Genomic DNA, 18,077 nt, shown 5'->3' on the forward strand with positions numbered 1-18,077 from the left:
CACAAGGTCCAATATATTCGTGATGCGTATGTGATCAGACAAAATTATGATTTTTTGTCTTTTTCATTTGGAAGACTTATTTGCACTTCAATTAGACATCCACCTTCGTAGCTATATATTGGAGATCATTATTAACTAGAGAAAGTACGCACTATAAATTGGAGACACAACAAGTCAAAGAATATATTTGTGCTTTGCAAAAAATGTCACAAACAATTTTGTTATTGAGGGAAGGAAGCTGGTTTTTAGAGTATTATTATTTATGGGGCCAAACTAATTGTTTTTCTTCTTCATCGTGTGCCTTGACTTCTTAAAAGGTGCTCTTCAAGGAGTTAGTCCAGGGAGCAGTTAGGCTAGCTACTATTGACGAAGCCGCACTGGGTGCGCACCTCGCCCTGCGTGGAGCCGGTGAGTGGGGCGATGTTGCCCATCTTAATGATTGCGGCGGTGAAGTCGGAGAAGAAGGCAGCTTGGCTCTTGGCGTAGCGGGCCACCTGGTTGCGCGTGGTTCCGGCTGTTGAATAGAGCACCTGGTCTGAGTGAAGGAGTCCGCGAGTTCTGAGGAGGTTGGAGTAGTAACCGTTGTCGAAGAGCGTGGGGGAGGCGATGTCAAGGTTCACGAAGGCGGCATTGGAGCCGGCCGGGCACTGAGGGACGAGCGACTCGCGGTAGGCGGGCTCGAGGGCGGTGGGGTCCTCGACGTTGGGCGTGAGGCGTGCGGCAAAGGTGTTGCAGTTGGCCTTGCCGATAGTGTGGCCACCGGAGAGCACCACCATGTCTCTGGCGGAGAGGCCGACATTGGCGAAGTTGGCGATGAGGTCGCTGACGTTGAAGTTGAATCCGGGCAGGAACTGGTTGGCGAGGGAGCGGCTGGCGGTGAGACTGTCGCGCCGACCAAGCAGCACGCGGTAGGAGGGGCCACCGCTCTGCAATATTGAATGACCAACGCCCAGATTAGTCATTAATAGAGCTAGTAGTGTTATGAAAATTCAAAAATGTATCAGCAGATGCAAGTAGAATACAATCGACGTGGGCAGCAGGCTAATCGCCTATTTAGATAATATGGTTGAAGCTTACCACCACCACGGAGTCGCGCGCCGCCATGGCCAGGATGTCGGCACAGGAGACGACTCCAGGACACTCCTTCTCCAGCGCGGCCTTGATGTCGTCCACTACGTCGAAGCCACGCACAGAGTTGATGTTGGGGAGGGCCTCCTGCTCGCCCTCCAGCACGCCCGGGATGCTCTTGAGCAGCAGCGAGCCATCGCAGCCCTGCACGAAGCAGTCGTGGAAGTGCAATCGCAGCAGCGAGCCGGCCATGCGGGCCTCGTTGGCTACTGCGTTACCCACCACCTGCCGCACGATAGACTCAGCACTGGGACAGCTGCTCTTGTAGAAGTTGTACTGCAGTGGGCCGCTGCTGCCTTCCAAACTGCGGCCGGCGTTGACGCTCCTCAATAGGCCGATGATCAAGCTGAGGAGAAGCAGACTAATTACTAGAGCATCCACAGGACGTCCGGCCATGGAAAAGTAGTATTTATGAGGACCAGATGCAGATCAGCCGAAGCAGTGGGTAGAATGGCACTAATATTGTGCAAACTGATCAGCAATGAATGCAATTAGCGCAAGATGGGCTGGTTGATATGTAGTCTAGAGCTGCTAGAGCCCGATTTGATATGGAGTAATGTACAGCAAGCTAGTGCTCGGCTAGTTGGCTGGAATCCCCGTGTCTAAGGTCGATAGATATAGTAGAACAAGCTGATGGGATCGAGGCCCTCATGAGGAACGAGTCTTCGCGTAGCTCTCCGCATGCCGTGCTTCTCACGGCTACGTGCAGCAATACCTCTTGAATCTGATCTCTCTCTCTCTCTCTCTCTCTCTTCATTGTATAATACGTATCCTGCCAGGACGCATGACCGGCTCATGTTTGAACATTCCTCCTTAAGTTGAGGAGCTCTCAGCTCATGTTGAACGTTCCTTTCATGCTGCGTGTCGCGGTCCAAAACTTTACTTTATTATTGTAATATATAATATAATTATTATATTTCATTATTATAGATTTGAAAGGCTTTCCTTAGTTAGTTAGCTTAGAAGGCAAATTCGACAAGGTGAGAACTCACAATGGCCTGCAAAAAGCAAGGAAAGGTTAGTTTTTGGCAATGAGGAGGTATGTAGTGGAGTGGTCGGAGCACTAGTTGTAGATAGTGCCAGATGTAGTTTGTGGTAGGTCATTGCTAACCCATACGTGGTCTAGCATAGAGCTGTGTACTGTGGTTGGATGGTGTATCAATCGGTGGAGATGGTGCTGGAGAACGAGGTTAGAAAGGGTTCTATATGTACTGGTTTCCTGAAGTGCGTCAATGTTGAAATCTCCCATTATGATTAGTGGTCGCATGGTACGGGTTAAGTAAAGAAGATTGGAGATGTTATGCAGGAATCGTGAGAGCGATGATGTCGGTGCCCTGTAGAGTGAAATGATTGTCGCCACGCACTTGTTGGTGCAGTGGAAAGTTGCATGGATTGTTTCAAGCGTTTGATTTATGCAGATGCTTATTTGTGTAGGTATTAGGTTGTTTTTATGGAGAATGGAGATGCCGTGTAGTTGTGTTGAGGATATGCTGTGGAAGCCTGGAATGGTTGTCGTATGTTGTCGAGTCTCTTGTAGGCAGAGGATGTCGGAGGCCATCAGGCTTTTGTCGTGGATGATATCGTTTGCATGCTTTCCAAGGGAGACGAGGTTTAGTGATTGCACAATGTAATGCGTACCTTGGTGGAGATGCAGCTGCTTCTGGACGGGGGAATAAGCTGCTTTTGTTCTCAACTTGTGGAGTTCTTTGAGGACAGATGCATCGGTGTGAATGTTGCAGGGTAGCAAGCTCTCTATCAAATATAGATTTGCAGTGTCACGAATTCGTGTGAGAGCAGTGTCTGTGAGGCCATGAGACCTAATTCCTTTGGGGTTGAAAGCCAGTGGGTTGAGTGTAAGCCCTTGTGATCAGTGAATTGTGCGGGCCGCGGCAGGCTGAATTGGGAATTTCTTGCTTGTGAGGTGTTGAAGTAGTTCTTGCCAATTTGTAATTCGCCTGTGATGCGGAGAAATGGCGTCCAACTAGGCATTGTGAGTGGGTTGAGAAGATGACAGTGGTCATATACCTTTGTTTTTGCCCTATGCTAGGGTTGGTGAAATGAATCTAGAGGCATGTCATGTCGGAGAATGTAGTGCAGAGCTTGTAGACGCCTTTTGCACCGTTCACGAGGCCGTCGAGAATGTCCATATTTCCAGCGCATAGCTCGACCACTAGGCCTTGCTTCAGACACAATGTTGCTTGGAGACTCGCAGTTTGTCTGGCATCCAATGGAATTATTATTGTTTTGCTGCAAGAAGCAGTACGCTTGTCAATCGCTTTGAATATGTGTGGCTCACCGGGCAATTGTGCGAAGACCTTGTCAATGTGTTCATCCTTTGCCTTGTTAGAGTAGAATAGGTTTGATATGGTTATGTCAGCAGGCAACTCTCTGTGGAAGGAGCTGTTAATGTATGCAAGGTCGCTGCTAGTGTGTGAGCCAATTCTCATTCGGTTGAGCACCTCTATAAACTGTCCATCGGTTTGTCTCGTTGTCATCGTTAGTTCGTAGCACTTAGGGAATTCATGCCAGTACGAAGGTGCAACCGCCTCTAGAAGAGGTTGCTTGCTTGTGAATATCCAAGAGTCTTTGACTGGGCTAGCTTGGCAGAGGTCACCACAGAGTATGACATCAAGGCCACCAAAAGGCTGGTCGTGTTTTCTCTTGATGGCACGAAGACGTGAGTCAGCCAATGAGAAGACACGTGATCCTATCAAGGAGACTTCATCAAACACTACAAGCTTCAAATCTTGATAAAGTAAGGACAATGCATCTAGATTTTCTGCTCCAAGACTTGTGTGTGTCGTAGTTATCAGAGGCAAATGTAAAGCTGAGTGTATAGTTGTGCCACCCATGTTGAATGTTGCCTTGCCTGTATATGCCATTGGGAGTGCCTTAGGAAAGTCAGGATTATGACATGACTTATGTGTGTAGAAACGAATGAGGGCTTCGACTAGCAAGAGTAACGTGAATCTTTTTCCAGTGCCTGCTCCACTTGTGAGGAAGAGATGTATCTTTTTTGACGGTGCTATGCGTTTTTTAACATGACATCATCGAGGATGAGTCGCTGTTGTGGGTTTAGCTTCTTTATTGATGCATGGAAATCCTCATTGGTCATGCCAATATGTTTGGAAAAATGCAAAGTAAATGGTTTCTTCGCCGGTTGCTTTGATGGGGTGTTGATCATCACGTTGGCATTGTCGGAATCAATCAAGGAGCTAACACTTCTCGTGTTGCGTGAGGTTGAGACGGCTGTTGCAAACCTGTTGAGCGGAGCTGTTTTGACAACGAACTGTTATTCATTGTTTTTCACAGTCTCAATGTTCAAAGTGTAGACATCGATCCAAGACGAACCTTTGAGCAGGTGCTCATTCTCATTGCTTGACCACGGCAAGAAGAGAAGGCATTGTTCTCTGTAGTGGTTGTCACGGTCTTTGGCTTTATTGTATCTAATGTACCGTATGATGCGTGCCCTCCGCAACAACGTGTCAGGCTTGGAGAGATTTTTGGTTGTGGAAGCGAACTGGGCCAAGCACATAGCAAAGAACGAGTGTGGTCTGGAGGCATATTTGTCAATGATGGAGGCAGAGAAGATATCTGTCGTGTCGGGGTGCATTTTTTGCAAGGTGTTCTTTTTTTTTTGAGAACGAGAGCATGCTCTTCAGGTGGATTAGTATTTATGTATATGAATTGTCTAGAGGAGCTATGCAATGGAAGCGAGAGACATATGAAAGCAGCTTGTTGTGAACTAATCTGCTGTGCGTTAAGGATTGTTCTATCAACTTTTCGTAGTCTCTCCAACATTGTTGCATTGTTTGCGACACAGTGATCCAGCTGTGCCTTGATTGCTCTTATTAATGTATTGTCCATTTTTCTCATGTATGAGGTGCAGTAGCTCGCAGCTCCATGTGCATTTAGCACGAATTGTATATCTGTGTTTGCATTCCAAAGAAGCTATTGCCTTGTTGAAGTTGTTCGTGAATATATCGCTTGGTTTGCGCTTGAGGAAAATAGTGGGTCCCGAGATAGTTTCTTGCAATGCAAGCAAGTACTGTTCCATGGAGAGTTGTACTTGTTCTAGCCATTCTTCAAATGTGGGTCCATTTTGTAAATCAATTTGGCTGAGTTGTCTTCCAACTTGTTGCAAGTAAAGCTTACCTTGTCTAGCTATGTTCGCCTCAAGTAATCCTTGCCGGATAATAGTTGTGAATGGCATGGGGAAACGTGGAAATCCAAAACGGAAACTTTTTCTCTTCTTTTGGCAAGTCTTATGGTGCTTGTGCTTGTAAGCTTCAGAAAGGTCATTGGGCAAGATGGATCCATTTGTGCTAATGTTGGTATCTACAAACATTACAATATCTTGATCTGAGTGCGTTGTGAGTGATGGAGCATTTTCTAGCCACAACAAACCATGATCATGTTGGCTACCGCGACTTTGGAACTCCGTGATGAAAAAGAAGTCTCGTATTTTGCCACCTATGGAGGAATCAATCCGCAACAACCGTTTCATTGCGTTGAACCTGTTGACGTAGAAACGAGCAGTTGTAATGGGATTGGCACGAATGAGGCGACGTTGGTATGAGCTCAGGCTCTCCTCGGGCTCTTGGCTCAACGGGACTAAACTTCTCTAGTGCAGCAAGAAGCTCTTTCCATCTTCGCTCTACGGAGGAGAACGTGACAAAAAATGTGGGCGGTCCAAGTTGTCGGATCATTGCGAATAATTTTTTTTTCATCTTTTCCTTGTAGTCGGGGGATGTGCGCAGTGCCTCGAAGTCTCTGAAGCCTAACCTTGAGTTGAGAAGCCTCTCTATGTTTGTGTCTTCTACAACTTGCCTTGCAGTCAGAGCTGTACCTGCTAGCTTTCCCTTGCGCATTGGCACCCAAACAGAGGAAGCAACTTGTTGTGACATGATTTTGATAGACTTGAAAAATAAATTTTCGATGTCCAGGGCGAATCTTCTGTCAACGTTCTGGAGCTCCCACTTTGCAATCGTTTGATAATCTTTGCTTGCGGCTTCTCTATATCTTCTAGGTGACCCAAAGAAAAGAGTTGGGAAGCTCAACTCTTCGCAATACTCGTCCGTGAAGATGCTCAACGGTGAATTGCCCTCGCAAGGTGCAACATGAAGAATCTTGCCACTGTAATCGATAACCTCTGTCGCACTTGTGACCCCATGAAGCATGACATCAATCTGTTCATCCTCAAGCTCAACATCATGCGCATTGGCATCAAGGGTATTCGTAGAAGGCATAGTTAGACTAGAAAGGTGTGCAAGCCACTTGTTGTTGATGGTGACACCTTCTCTCATGTAGAGTGGTGTGAAAAATAGCGTAGTGGTTGCACGCATTGTGAGCAGGGGTCGCACAACACCGCTTAGGTAACATCTATCGTATTCGAGCTTCCATTTGATTCCCAGAAGGACAGAAGCCTCATCCTCAATGAAGCGAGGCAGCACAGCCTGGCTCTTCTCCAAGTTGGCAAGCACATTGACAACGCTACCTCTAAGCCCATACTCACCTTCGTACGTCAGTTCACGTATCTTGGCGAAGGGGATACGAATGGAGACCAAGCGTGCCTCTACGGGGTTTAGATCTGACACAAAGGGAAGCACTGGATTGAACCTCGTCTCTTGCAAGCTCCACAAGTGATTGCTATCGCTTGTCGAGTGTTTCTTGCACTGGCTACAGACGTACACATCCCCATAGCATCTTCGCTTCCTTGAAGTGGATTTCGCAACTAGAGGCAGAAGCTGACGTGTTAGCTGGCGGCGGAATAGCAAGCGTCCACATTTTCCGCAGGGTGTAATGGGCTTGTCCTTGATGCTTTTGTTGTATCTCTTAATCGGCTTGCTCAACTGGGCATGGGTGCGTCGTATCTAAGCACCAGTGACTAGACCCTTCTCGTTCTTCAGGCGTGAAAGCTTGCATTTCACGTCCTGGGTTGTGTGCAACGTGTGTGGGTGCTTGGCTTGGAACATGCGGACCCCCTCAACATTAGGCAAATCCTCATGCAACAAGCATAGCCTATGCAAAGTGGCCACCTCATCTTCTTTCCATCCAACATGTGCACGGCTTGAGCACGTTGTGAAGGTGGAAAGGTATGTGATGCCATTGCTTGTTTCGGAGTGCAGAATGCCCTTTGCAAGAAATGGTTTCGATGGCATCCCCAAGATGATTGTTCTCATGCTTCCATTTCTTTTCAAATACACTTTTAACCTACAAGTCGCAAAGCGAGCGAAGGCCGTTAACACGTCGAGGCTAAGAGGAAGTGAGTTGGCGCACGTTGAATACAAATACGAGAATTTTGTGACCGTCATTGCGCTAGTGGGCCCGTCAGTACGGAAGAAGAGGCATGCACCTAGGACAGCATGTCTTTCAAGCAAGAAGCTCTCAAACAAGTCGTTGAGCAAATTTGATCTAAGGTCATGCGGTGCACCTGTTGAGTTTTGGAGATGGTGTAACGCGAGGAAGATGTCTGAATTGTTCGGAAACTATGCCGTGAAAACGGTATTGACATCGTGTTCGGCCAAGTGAGTCATTGGAAAGACACACAAAGATTGTAAATATGAAGTCACCTTGTGTGTTTGTTTGTGTGTGTGTGTGTTAGAGAGAGAGAGAGAGAGAGAGAGAGAGAGAGAGAGAGAGAGAGAGAGAGAGAGAGAGAGAGTCTGTGCTTTGGAAGGTTGAAAAGATGGAGAGGAAGGAAGAGTAGAGAGCGAGTTATGGAGAGACACCACGGCAACAAGTCTCAAAAGCAAGATACGAGTTTCTTATGAAACATGATATACAATGGACAAGCCAATATAGAAATCCATGCTCTCAAAGCATCTAGGTTTCCAACAGAGGAATGAAAGATGTCATAGACCCATTTGTGCCAATTTTGAACACACCCTCAACAACAGATGTGGATAAAATATCCCTCGCCTCTGGAATGCTCTCCATGTACACCTCCTTGAAGCTCCTTGGCAAGACCAGGAGACGATCCACCATAGACCCTGACACTTGAACCGCCACAACACGTCTGTCAATGCTGCTTCGGATCTGTGCCTCCAGCCTGAGAGTCGTGTTGATGACGTGATCTTTATCGCAAAGAGAACAACACAGTCGGCCTTCAAACTTCTTCACCTTCGGCGAGTCAAAACCTGAGCACTGGGAATGCAAGAGAGCTCTATTGAAGTTCACAAAGCGCAAAGTCCCCACAACCTACAAAAAAAACAAACGTGTAAAGACCACTAAAGATGTCTTTATGCGGTTGAGTGCAAACCATGCAAAGTCACGTCTCTATTGTAGCCAAGAATCTCACACTGTCTATGAAATGCTGTGGTCAATTCTTCCTTCAAGCGTGATCCTCGCACGGGGGCCAAAGTTGTGACATCCAGAACAGACAATGTGCGCACCTTGCCAACAAAGAGGCCACAAACTTAACAATGTCCTCCCTAGCCATTTGTGTTGGAACCTGAGGCTATGGTGGGTGCAGCCTGAGGCAAGCCATGGCGTGGGGCTGAGCACAGTAGAAGGCGAGAGAGAGAGAGAGAGAGAGAGAGAGAGAGAGAGAGAGAGAGAGAGAGAGAGAGAGAGAGAGAGAGAGAGCAGAGATTCGACACAGAAAGAAAAATAACGCTATGATTCATTAATTGGTTAGAAGCCTTTTACATATATAAAGTTGAAAACTTTCCATGCAAACTAGACCTGCAACTGATTGGTAACTGCATGGCTCTAAGGGACTGTGCCCACGGGTGACACTTGGGCTTGAAAACCCAACAATCCCCCCCTCAAGCCCAAACTAGACACACCACTCTCATGATAGCTCGAGTTTTTGGTATACTCGTCAACCGTGAGTTTTAGGTTTTCTCACAACCAAGGATTTTTTGGTTTATCCATAACCTGGTGCTAGGTCAGTAACCCCCCCTTGAACAGATAGGGTGTAGGTCAAAAATTAGCTACCAAAAGTATTGGAGTTTTTGGTTCACTGCCAAACCTTGAGTTTCAGGTGTACCCAATAGCCTCATGAGAAGTGATAACAACAGGATGAGAACTGACAAAATGGGAAGTCTTACCATTTATGGATGGCAGTGTCTATATCCCGTACAAAATTTGGACATGGATGTAAGTGACATTTGATAAGCTAAAAACAAGGCTTTTGATAGGAAATATATGATTGTTTTTGACAATAGACAAAAGCATAACAAACCTATGACAACAAAAAGAAATGACAGAGCATGACTTTCGACCAGAACAACTTGATTGAAGAACCTTTGAAGAATATTGCCAGTAGAAAGCCCAAAAACCATTTGAAAGTGACCATTTCGAACTTGCTTCTTTTGTGACTCCTTTTCTGTGTGACTGCTTCCTTTCCCTTTGTGCCGATTCTTATAGTCATTTTTGGGATGATGATCATGTTGAGGATGCCGCCGGCGATTTTGGCTACTTGTATGCGATGTGCGAGTACATGGTGAATCATAAACATCTGCAGCACAAGTAACATGCTTCTCGGGCAGGTGTCCAAGGCCATACTTTTCAAAACCACCTCGTAATGCTGATCTTACCTTGGCAAGATCATGATGACAACCTTCAGTTGAAACAACAAGCTCTGGCAACTCAAGAGGCAAAGGGCCTTTGTTGCCTTTTGCATGTAACGACGAGATCTTTGAAAAATTTTGAGCTTCAAAACTAAAAGATGCATTTGCCGATCTACTACTGAGCATCGAGGGCATGAATAAGCTCTTAATTAAATCCAAAGGCTCAAAATAAGATGGCCAATTGGAAGATAGTGTGAAAATCAACAAAATAAACACAACAATGACGAATTCATTGTAGCAGCAAACAACGCTGAGGAAAAAACTGTCGTAGCAGGCTGCAGAGGGCGAGTTGGGAGAGGCCACAGTGTCGAAAGTCGACCAGTAGGTCTGGGCAATGCTGTTGATGGCGAGCAGGGTGGAAATCATGCAGACCCAGAAACATGTTGCTTCTCTGCAAGCGGCTGTACCCGCGCCGTGTCGAGTCGAGAGCCGAGGTTTGAGCCAAAGCTCTGATACCAGTTGTTGGAACCTGAGGCTATGGTGGGTGCAGCCTGAGGCAAGCCATGGTGCGGGGCCAAGCACAACAGAAGGCGAGAGAGAGAGAGAGAGAGAGAGAGAGAGAGAGAGAGAGAGAGAGAGAGAGAGAGAGAGAGAGAGAGAGAGAGAGAGAGAGAGAGAGAGAGAGAGAGAGAGAGAGAGAGAGAGAGAGAGAGAGAGAGAGAGAGAGAGAGAGAGCAGAGATTCGACACAGAAAGAAAGATAACGCTATGATTCATTAATTGGTTAGAATCCTTTTACATATATAAAGTTAAAAACTTTCCATGCAAACTAGACCTGCAACTGATTGGTAACTGCATGGCTATAAGGGACTGTGCCCACGGGTGACACTTGGGCTTGAAAACCCAACAATTTGGGCCATGACCCGATCATAGTCATGCTTTCAAGAGTTGACAAAGCTGACCTACATATGATAAAAGGTTTGTCAATATCGAAAGAAAGAAATGCTGAAGCCAACGTACAACTGCTTTGTTGTCTGGGGTCGGGTCATCAGCCAACAACCAAATCCCCAAATGTAGTGCCACTTCTCTGATGGAAATTACGACTTTGCAAGAAAACAAACGCCAGTGTCGCTAAGGGCGGACGTGGGCTAGTAGTCTCGGAAATTGCAGCGTCACCAAGAAATGTGCTTATCTTGGGCTCATGATAGAAAGCTAAAGCAACAGGGAATGGGTCACAAGGTTGAATGGTTGTCGACGCACCCACATGCAAGGAGAACAAAGCTGACCCAACATCATTATGGTTTTTAGCCCTCACAAGAGGACAGACAATCCTGACGAACAAGCCAATCTTCAGCTCCTTGGTGTTGGTCTCAATGAAGGGATCCACAACAACGACCGTAATCGTGTCAATGCAATCGGCATCGACGATGTCGAACTTGAAGTAATGTGCATTTTTCTTTTGCCCAGGGGAGATGGAATGGTATGTGCCATACCAATTCAAGATTTTCCCCTCTATGGAGAAAGGTTTACTATCTTCATCTATATCGCTAATCATGAATAGCGGCAAGGTTTCCTTGACTAACAAGATTTTCCCTTTGTCCAATAGCTTGCCCCTGTCCAAGACATTATGAGCAGCTGAAGATTGGCCAACTTCAGAAAATGAGGCTGCAGCTTTTCCCGATTCGTGAGCTGGGCAAGGAAGTTGTTGTTGAGACGAAGATGGTGCCTGTGCACACTCCTCCTCTAGTGGAGAGTATCCTTTGCCTCCAAAAAAAAGCAGAGCACCATCTTAACGCAACTCAACACTCAAGAATGCATTGTAGCGAAGAATATCGTAGGCACGTCAAGACTATTCCACAAAGAATGATTGTGCACACTGGCCATACCTACACTGCCAACGAGATCGTTAGTAGGGATTCCTTGAAGCAAGGCACGCCTACACCTCTTCCCAGCTGCGATTTCCTCGAAGCCCGGATTTGGCGACGACCCGACAGAGCTCGACACTACCAGGTGCAATGAACGTTTGCCTGCACGACATGGAGGAGACTCAACGAACCTACGCAGCTCTGCAGGAGGAAAAGAAAAGGAAGCATCTAATTAACCATAGCATTGACTAGTTGAGCAAAGCAAAGAGGGCATAAAAAACATCCTGCAAGCAGCACACTCATAAAAGCAAAGGAAGAACGAGGTGCAGAAACGAACTTCTTGAAAGGATGCGAACAAGCTTGCGCCAAATATGATTTCCTTTTGGATGAGCAAGCAAACAAGTTATTTAATCTTGGAAAATGTCACGTTTCAAATCCCTCGCCAGGTTACATACACAAGAAGATTTAGAAATTTTCTCATGCAAGAAAACGGAGTCTCTCAATGTTTTTCATACAATGCATAACATCATGAGCTTCTGCTCGAGAGGCAATGTATATGGAAGCCTCCGAGCCAGGTAGCAAGATTGCGAGCTACTCAAGCGAGGATGATCATAAAGAGCGTCAGGTGGAGCCCACTCCCCTCAGGCGATGGGGAAATGCGAGCATGCGTAGACATGCATAAGTCAAAATCTAATGAAGGACTAATGCCCGAGGCTAGGCTTGCTGAGGTTTGTGAGCTGTTGCAAGTAGAGACGGCTCAAAAAAGGTATAACCAGAACATAAAAAGATTGGGGCTGTGGGATACGAGACAACCATTGTGTGTGTGCATGATGCTAGTGCTATGATTAGCAAAGGCAGAGGGTCGTCGAGTGGGGTGTATGCAGAGTTAAAGAAACTAGAGGCAACACCTTTGGGGTTGTTCTCAACGGGCATGCGCCTTGGAAGGCAGGGGTAGATTATGGTGAGCGTGCAATTGTACTTCGATGAAGATGTAATGAACCACCAGTTTTCGGATTTGGCAATTGGGACGAGGTGCCCGTTCATGAAGTATTCACAAATCCTGGCCATCAAGAGCTAGGGTTTTCAAACCTGGTTCGATGGATCAGATATGGTGCGGTTGGAGGATTCAAACTCCCCTCGACTGAGGCGTCTTGTGAATCAGTGGACGGCCAAGCATGTCACTGAGATGGTTTGGATAGATGAGCGGTGGTTAGTAAGAACTGGTGTCCTAGTCAGAATCATTGTAATCACTCGATACACGGGAGAACTGTCCATTGAATGGCAAGCATGGAGCAAAGTTTGGACTGAATTTTTTTGGAGGACATTGAGCCCCCAAGCGTGGCTTTTGACTGGCCAAACATGATGCAACCAAAGGGCTGACTGTCCCTTTACCTGAGACGTCCTGCACTACAGCGGACGATCTCCTCGATGGTCAAGATGGCACGGACAAGTGGAGCCTGAGCTGGAGAGCCAGAAAAAATGCAAGGAGGTAACATGGTATGAGCCGAGTTTGGTTTCAAACATGACAGTAAATGAGGGTCTTGAGAGATCAAGCCCAGATTTGTTGTGATGCTCGTGTTGTTGTATTGCGACCTTATGCTCATGGAGAGCAACGTTGAACGCGACAACCATCGAAGTCATGGATGACGATTAGGAATACCTAGGTTTGTTGATAAGGAGCCCCCTAGCAGGGTACTCGATGGGATTGAGCAGGGCCTATTGAAGGTTAAGACACGTTAGGGCCCCTGGTCTCATACAACGGGGAACCTAGATTACTCCAACAATGATCAACACACGAGGGCTTCTCGAGCCCGAGAGCAACACTATGGTCGGGTCTATAGTGGCCGGCAACACCTGGATGATAGCCAAGTACCAAAATAGAGAGAGGGATCCACAATCCCTTGAACATCGGAGCCAACTCCGGGTCTCAAAGTGTAAGCCGAAAACGTCCAGGAGATGTCTACCTTAACAGAGCTTTGCAACCAGAATACATGGCAAAAGAAGGAGACAACCCCTCAGTCAGAAAGGCCTGTTGCCTATGTCCACAAACTCAAAGAGAGTTAATCACCCTGGCCCTGCACAGTCAAGGCGATTGAGCAAAACAGCCCCTGACTTGGGCGCAATGGTATAGTACCACAACCCACTGCAGGCATCTGAAATAGAGCCTGGCATTGTCTTGGTCGATATGTGTGCCAACTGTGGCGTGCTTGAGAAAGCACAAAAAGTGCTTGAGGAGCTTTCTGTCTGGAATGTCGTCTCTTGCAAACACCTACGTGTGCATCTTGAAGGCATGTGACTCTACGCAAGATGCTGATATGTGTTGAGATGTAGAGAGAAAGAGAGAGAGAGACGAGACAAGAGACACACCATATACGCTCCCAAAGACTGATTCATATTGAGGACAAGATACAAATATATAGGTGAGACCAAGTTGAGTAGAGTGAGCTATATATAGCTCCAACACCCCCACTCAAACAAAGGTCTCTAGCTTTGGATGAAAAAACCCTTGGGGAGTTCAAGGGAAAAACCCAAGCCCCTATACAATGTGAAAATATGAACCAGCGATGATGATGTGAAAGTGAATTGTGCATCTATGTACAAATATTCAAGTGACTTAGAGATCACAATGTGCAAATGTGGAGTGTGCATAGTGCATGGTACCTAAAAGATTACAATGTCATATGTACAAAGCTATTACAATAGCAAAGAACCTAATCTAGAAAGAGTGAGGTCGAAGCAACTCCAAGCTCCGAGCGCAAGAGGATGAAACGTGACTCGTTGAGGCCTTTGGTCAAAATGTCTACAATCATCTGGTCACTTGGACAGTGTTCAACCATAATGGTTCCTTTGCGTACTTCATACCTGACATAATGATAATAGACAGCAATGTGCTTTGACTTATTATGTTGAACATAGTTTTTTGCAAGACTAATAGCACTTTGGTTGTCATACCGCAAGGGTGTGCTAGAAAGAGGAGAGTGACCAATATCAACCAGCATTTGTCGAATCCAAATCAACTCACGAGCTGCAAGTGATGCTGCAACATATTCTGACTCAGTCGTAGAAACTGCAAAACAACGTTGTTTCTTGCTAGTCCAAGAAACAAGACAACCATTTATAAAGAAGCAATTTCCACTAGTAGATCGCATAGATAAATGTGAGCTTGCCCAGTCTACATCTGTGTAACCCAAAAGAGAAAGATATTGCATAGAATCCGACGTGAGTTGTCATTGATAGACTAAACCAAAATCTGTAGTGCCTTTCAAGTATTTCAACACACGCTTTGCAGCAGACCAATGCTTAAGAGAAGGACATGAAAGATGTTGTCCAAGATAATTAGCAACAAACAGAATATCAGGACGAGTGTTCATGCCAACAAACTGAAAACATCCAATCAAGTTAGCATAAGGTTGATTTGTGACAAGTTGACCGCCATTGTCAGAAGTGTTCTTCGTAGAGCTCACAAGACAAGGTGTGTTGGCTGAATGTGCAGATTCCATACCAAATTTTTGAATAGTATCTGCAATAAACTTTGACTGTCGAAGGAATAAAATACCTTTTGTACGGTTCCATTGGATTTGAATGCCAAGACACGAGTGAATCTCTCCAAGATCCACCATATCAAATGCAGAAGACAATAACTTTTTCACTTGTTGAAGAAATCCCAAATCATTGGAAACAAGGATGGTATCATCCACATAAAGAGCAAGAATAAAAAAACTGCTACCTTGGCGTTTTATGTATAAGTTGGGGTCTGACGAGCAAGAGATGAATCCTTTAGAGGTGAGAAAAAGATCAAATTTTGTATACCAGGCTCGCGAAGCTTGTTTGAGACCATATAGTGCCTTATGGAGTTGAGCAACAAGGTCTTCTTTACCTGGAATAACAAACCCTTGTGGTTGTTCCATATAAATTTCCTCTTCCAAGTCACCATTAAGAAAAGCAGTTCGCACATCCATTTGATGAGCTTCTAAATCAAATTGAACAGCAAATGCTAATAAAACTCGAACACTTGTAATGCGAACAATTGGTGAAAAAGTCTCTTGATTATCAACACCAGCTACTTGGGAGTAACCTTTTGCAACTAAACGCGCCTTGAACTTGTCAAAAGATCCATCTGCTTTTACTTTTGTCTTATACACCCACTTACATTTAATAGCTGTACGACCAGGAGGTAATTCAGTTAGTATCCATGTACCTTTAGAGATAAGAGAATCGTACTCTGCTTCCATAGCCTCTTGCCATTGATCCTTTTGTGGAGAAGAGATAGCTTCATCATAAGTAATGGGATCTTCGGAAGTAGAAAAAGCATTATCAGCAATATCGTCATCATAAACATGACATGAGCCATGTTCAAAATCAATAGGCAGATCAACAAAAATATCAATATCATCATTGGCAACATTCGGAATGGATGGTTGTGAAGAGGAAAGTTTCTCTATAGGAAGAGTTTCATCTTCTGAAAGAAATGGAAAATCTTGAAGCAATGATTTAGTATCATCAGAATCATCCATGGACCATGAGCCTCCCATAAGCTGTTCGTTAAAAGTAGCATCACGATTCACAATTACTTTCTTGGAGGAAGGGTCATAGAATTTGTAGCCTTTGGAAGTGTCAGAATATCCAATAAAAATAACTTTAAAACCAGGAGCATCAAGCTTTGTTCGTGTTTCTTTGGGAACATGAATATAAGCAATACATCCAAAGGTTCGAAAATGAGACACAGATGGAATGTCACCTGTCCATGCTGTGATGGGTATCTTATCAGAGGGTGCAGTAGTAGGAAGATGATTCTGAATAAATACTGCTGTCAAGTAGCTTCAACCCAAAAAACACGAGATAAGCCAGAATGAATCAGCATACATCTTACAGCATTGAGAATAGTGCGATTCTTTCGTTCAACAACACCGTTCTGTTGAGGCGAATATGGAATAGTGTGTTCATGATGAATTCCACTGTTAGCACAGTAACTCACAAACTCTCGAGAAACATATTCGCCTCCATTGTCACTACGAAGCTTCTTAAGGTGACGACCAATTTGAAGTTCCGCAGCCTTGTGGAATTGTTTGAAAACAGATAAGGCTTCAGATTTTTGTCTAAGTAGAAATACAGTCGTATACCTTGAGAAATCATCAATGAAAGTAATGAAGTAGCGATATTGTGATCTCGAAGAAGGTAGAGGTCCACATATATCAGTATGAACAAGATCCAATATGTCATGAGAATGAGTTGTATTTGAAAGAGGAAAGGGTTTGCGATTGTGTTTCCCAAGAGCACAAAATTCACAAATTCCCATATGAGGATGGGCTTTAAGATCCATGCCATGAACAAGATCTCGACGTTGAAGATCAAGGAGTTTTGAGAAATCAGCATGAACAAAACGGTGATGCCATACTTTGCAATCACGATCACCTGGAGCAGTGACAACATTTGCTACAGCATCGTTGAGAGAGAGTTCAAACAAATTACCATTTCGAGGAGCAGTGGCTATAATCTGTCCATCTTTCTCAATTCGGCATTTGGTATGATCAAATCCAACAAACAGACCAAGATCAACAAGTCTAGCAACTGAAAGAAGATTACGTTGAAGATCTGGTACATGTAATACTCCTCGCAAAATTCGAGTGGAAGAAGATAAGGTACCAAGATATAAGTCTCCAATACCCTTTACTTGACAAGTAGTATCATCAGCAAGATAAACAACACGTTGAAATGGCAGTGGATGATAGTTATGGAGCCACTTAGACTGATATGTCATATTTCTTGTAGCACCAGAATCGACAATAAAAAGTGATCCATCGCGTACATGAAGTATTCTGTCTGGAGCAACTGAACATAGGACGCAGCTTGTTTCTGGTACAATGTTGTTTCGATGTTCAGTAGCATATGCTCTATTCCGATCTGTGTCGAATCGACTCTTATAGCACATATGAGTGGGATGATCAGATCGTCCACAATATTCACAAGAAGAAGAAGAAGAGTCTCTAGATAAACATGGTTGTTTTGTGGTAATATTGTGTTCTTCATCATATTGACGTGCCCAACAATCATCTTTAGTATGGCCATTTCTGTTGCAGTAAGAACATTGCTTATTAGAAAATTTGAGACGAGAGAAAATATTACCGCGACGGCCACCTCTGCGGTTTCCTCGTTGAAATGGACGCCTTCGAGCATAAAAAGCCCGTTCCATTTGTTGTGACTCAGTCTCCTCGTGTGAAATCATAGCTGTATCATGACTAGCGTTACGACGTTCTTGACGTTGAGAGTATTCAATTAAAGACATGCAGGCTTGGTCGAAATCAAGACCATCTTTGTTAGAGAGAATAGTAACAATGTTATCATAAGAAGAGTCCTTCACCGTATCAAGGAGAAGTGTAATCAGTTGCTTTTGTGGAACAGGATCACCGACAGCAGCAAGTTGATTAATAATAGATTTGAAAGATTCAATATGTCCCGTCATGGCAGTACCAACTTCATATTGTAACTTGTTAAGCAACCCTCTCAAATAAAGTATTTCTGTGACAGATTTCTTCTGAAAGTTTGCAATAAGGTACTTCCATACATCGTGC

At 44.9% G+C, this 18,077-nt stretch overlaps 2 protein-coding genes across 2 annotated transcripts; both read right to left on the reverse strand.

Annotated features, from left to right (window-relative positions):
* Positions 1–216: 216 nt before the first annotated feature.
* LOC147435579 (peroxidase P7-like) lies at positions 217–1,701 on the reverse strand. The gene is made up of 2 exons (XM_086488000.1): positions 1,078–1,701; positions 217–926 (listed from the first exon to the last, which is right to left on the reverse strand). The coding sequence occupies exons 1-2, from the start codon at positions 1,522–1,524 to the stop codon at positions 354–356; spliced, it is 1,020 nt and encodes a 339-aa protein (XP_086344126.1). The 5' UTR covers positions 1,525–1,701; the 3' UTR covers positions 217–353.
* Positions 1,702–3,191: 1,490 nt separating this feature from the next.
* Positions 3,192–4,010, reverse strand: LOC147435580 (uncharacterized). Its single transcript, XM_086487747.1, has one exon. The coding sequence runs from the start codon at positions 4,008–4,010 to the stop codon at positions 3,192–3,194; it is 819 nt and encodes a 272-aa protein (XP_086343873.1).
* Positions 4,011–18,077: the final 14,067 nt, after the last annotated feature.

The sequence above is a fragment of the Adiantum capillus-veneris genome, chromosome 18, assembly GCF_014529385.1.
Source record: "Adiantum capillus-veneris isolate H3 chromosome 18, ASM1452938v2, whole genome shotgun sequence".
Taxonomy (NCBI): Eukaryota; Viridiplantae; Streptophyta; class Polypodiopsida; order Polypodiales; family Pteridaceae; genus Adiantum; species Adiantum capillus-veneris.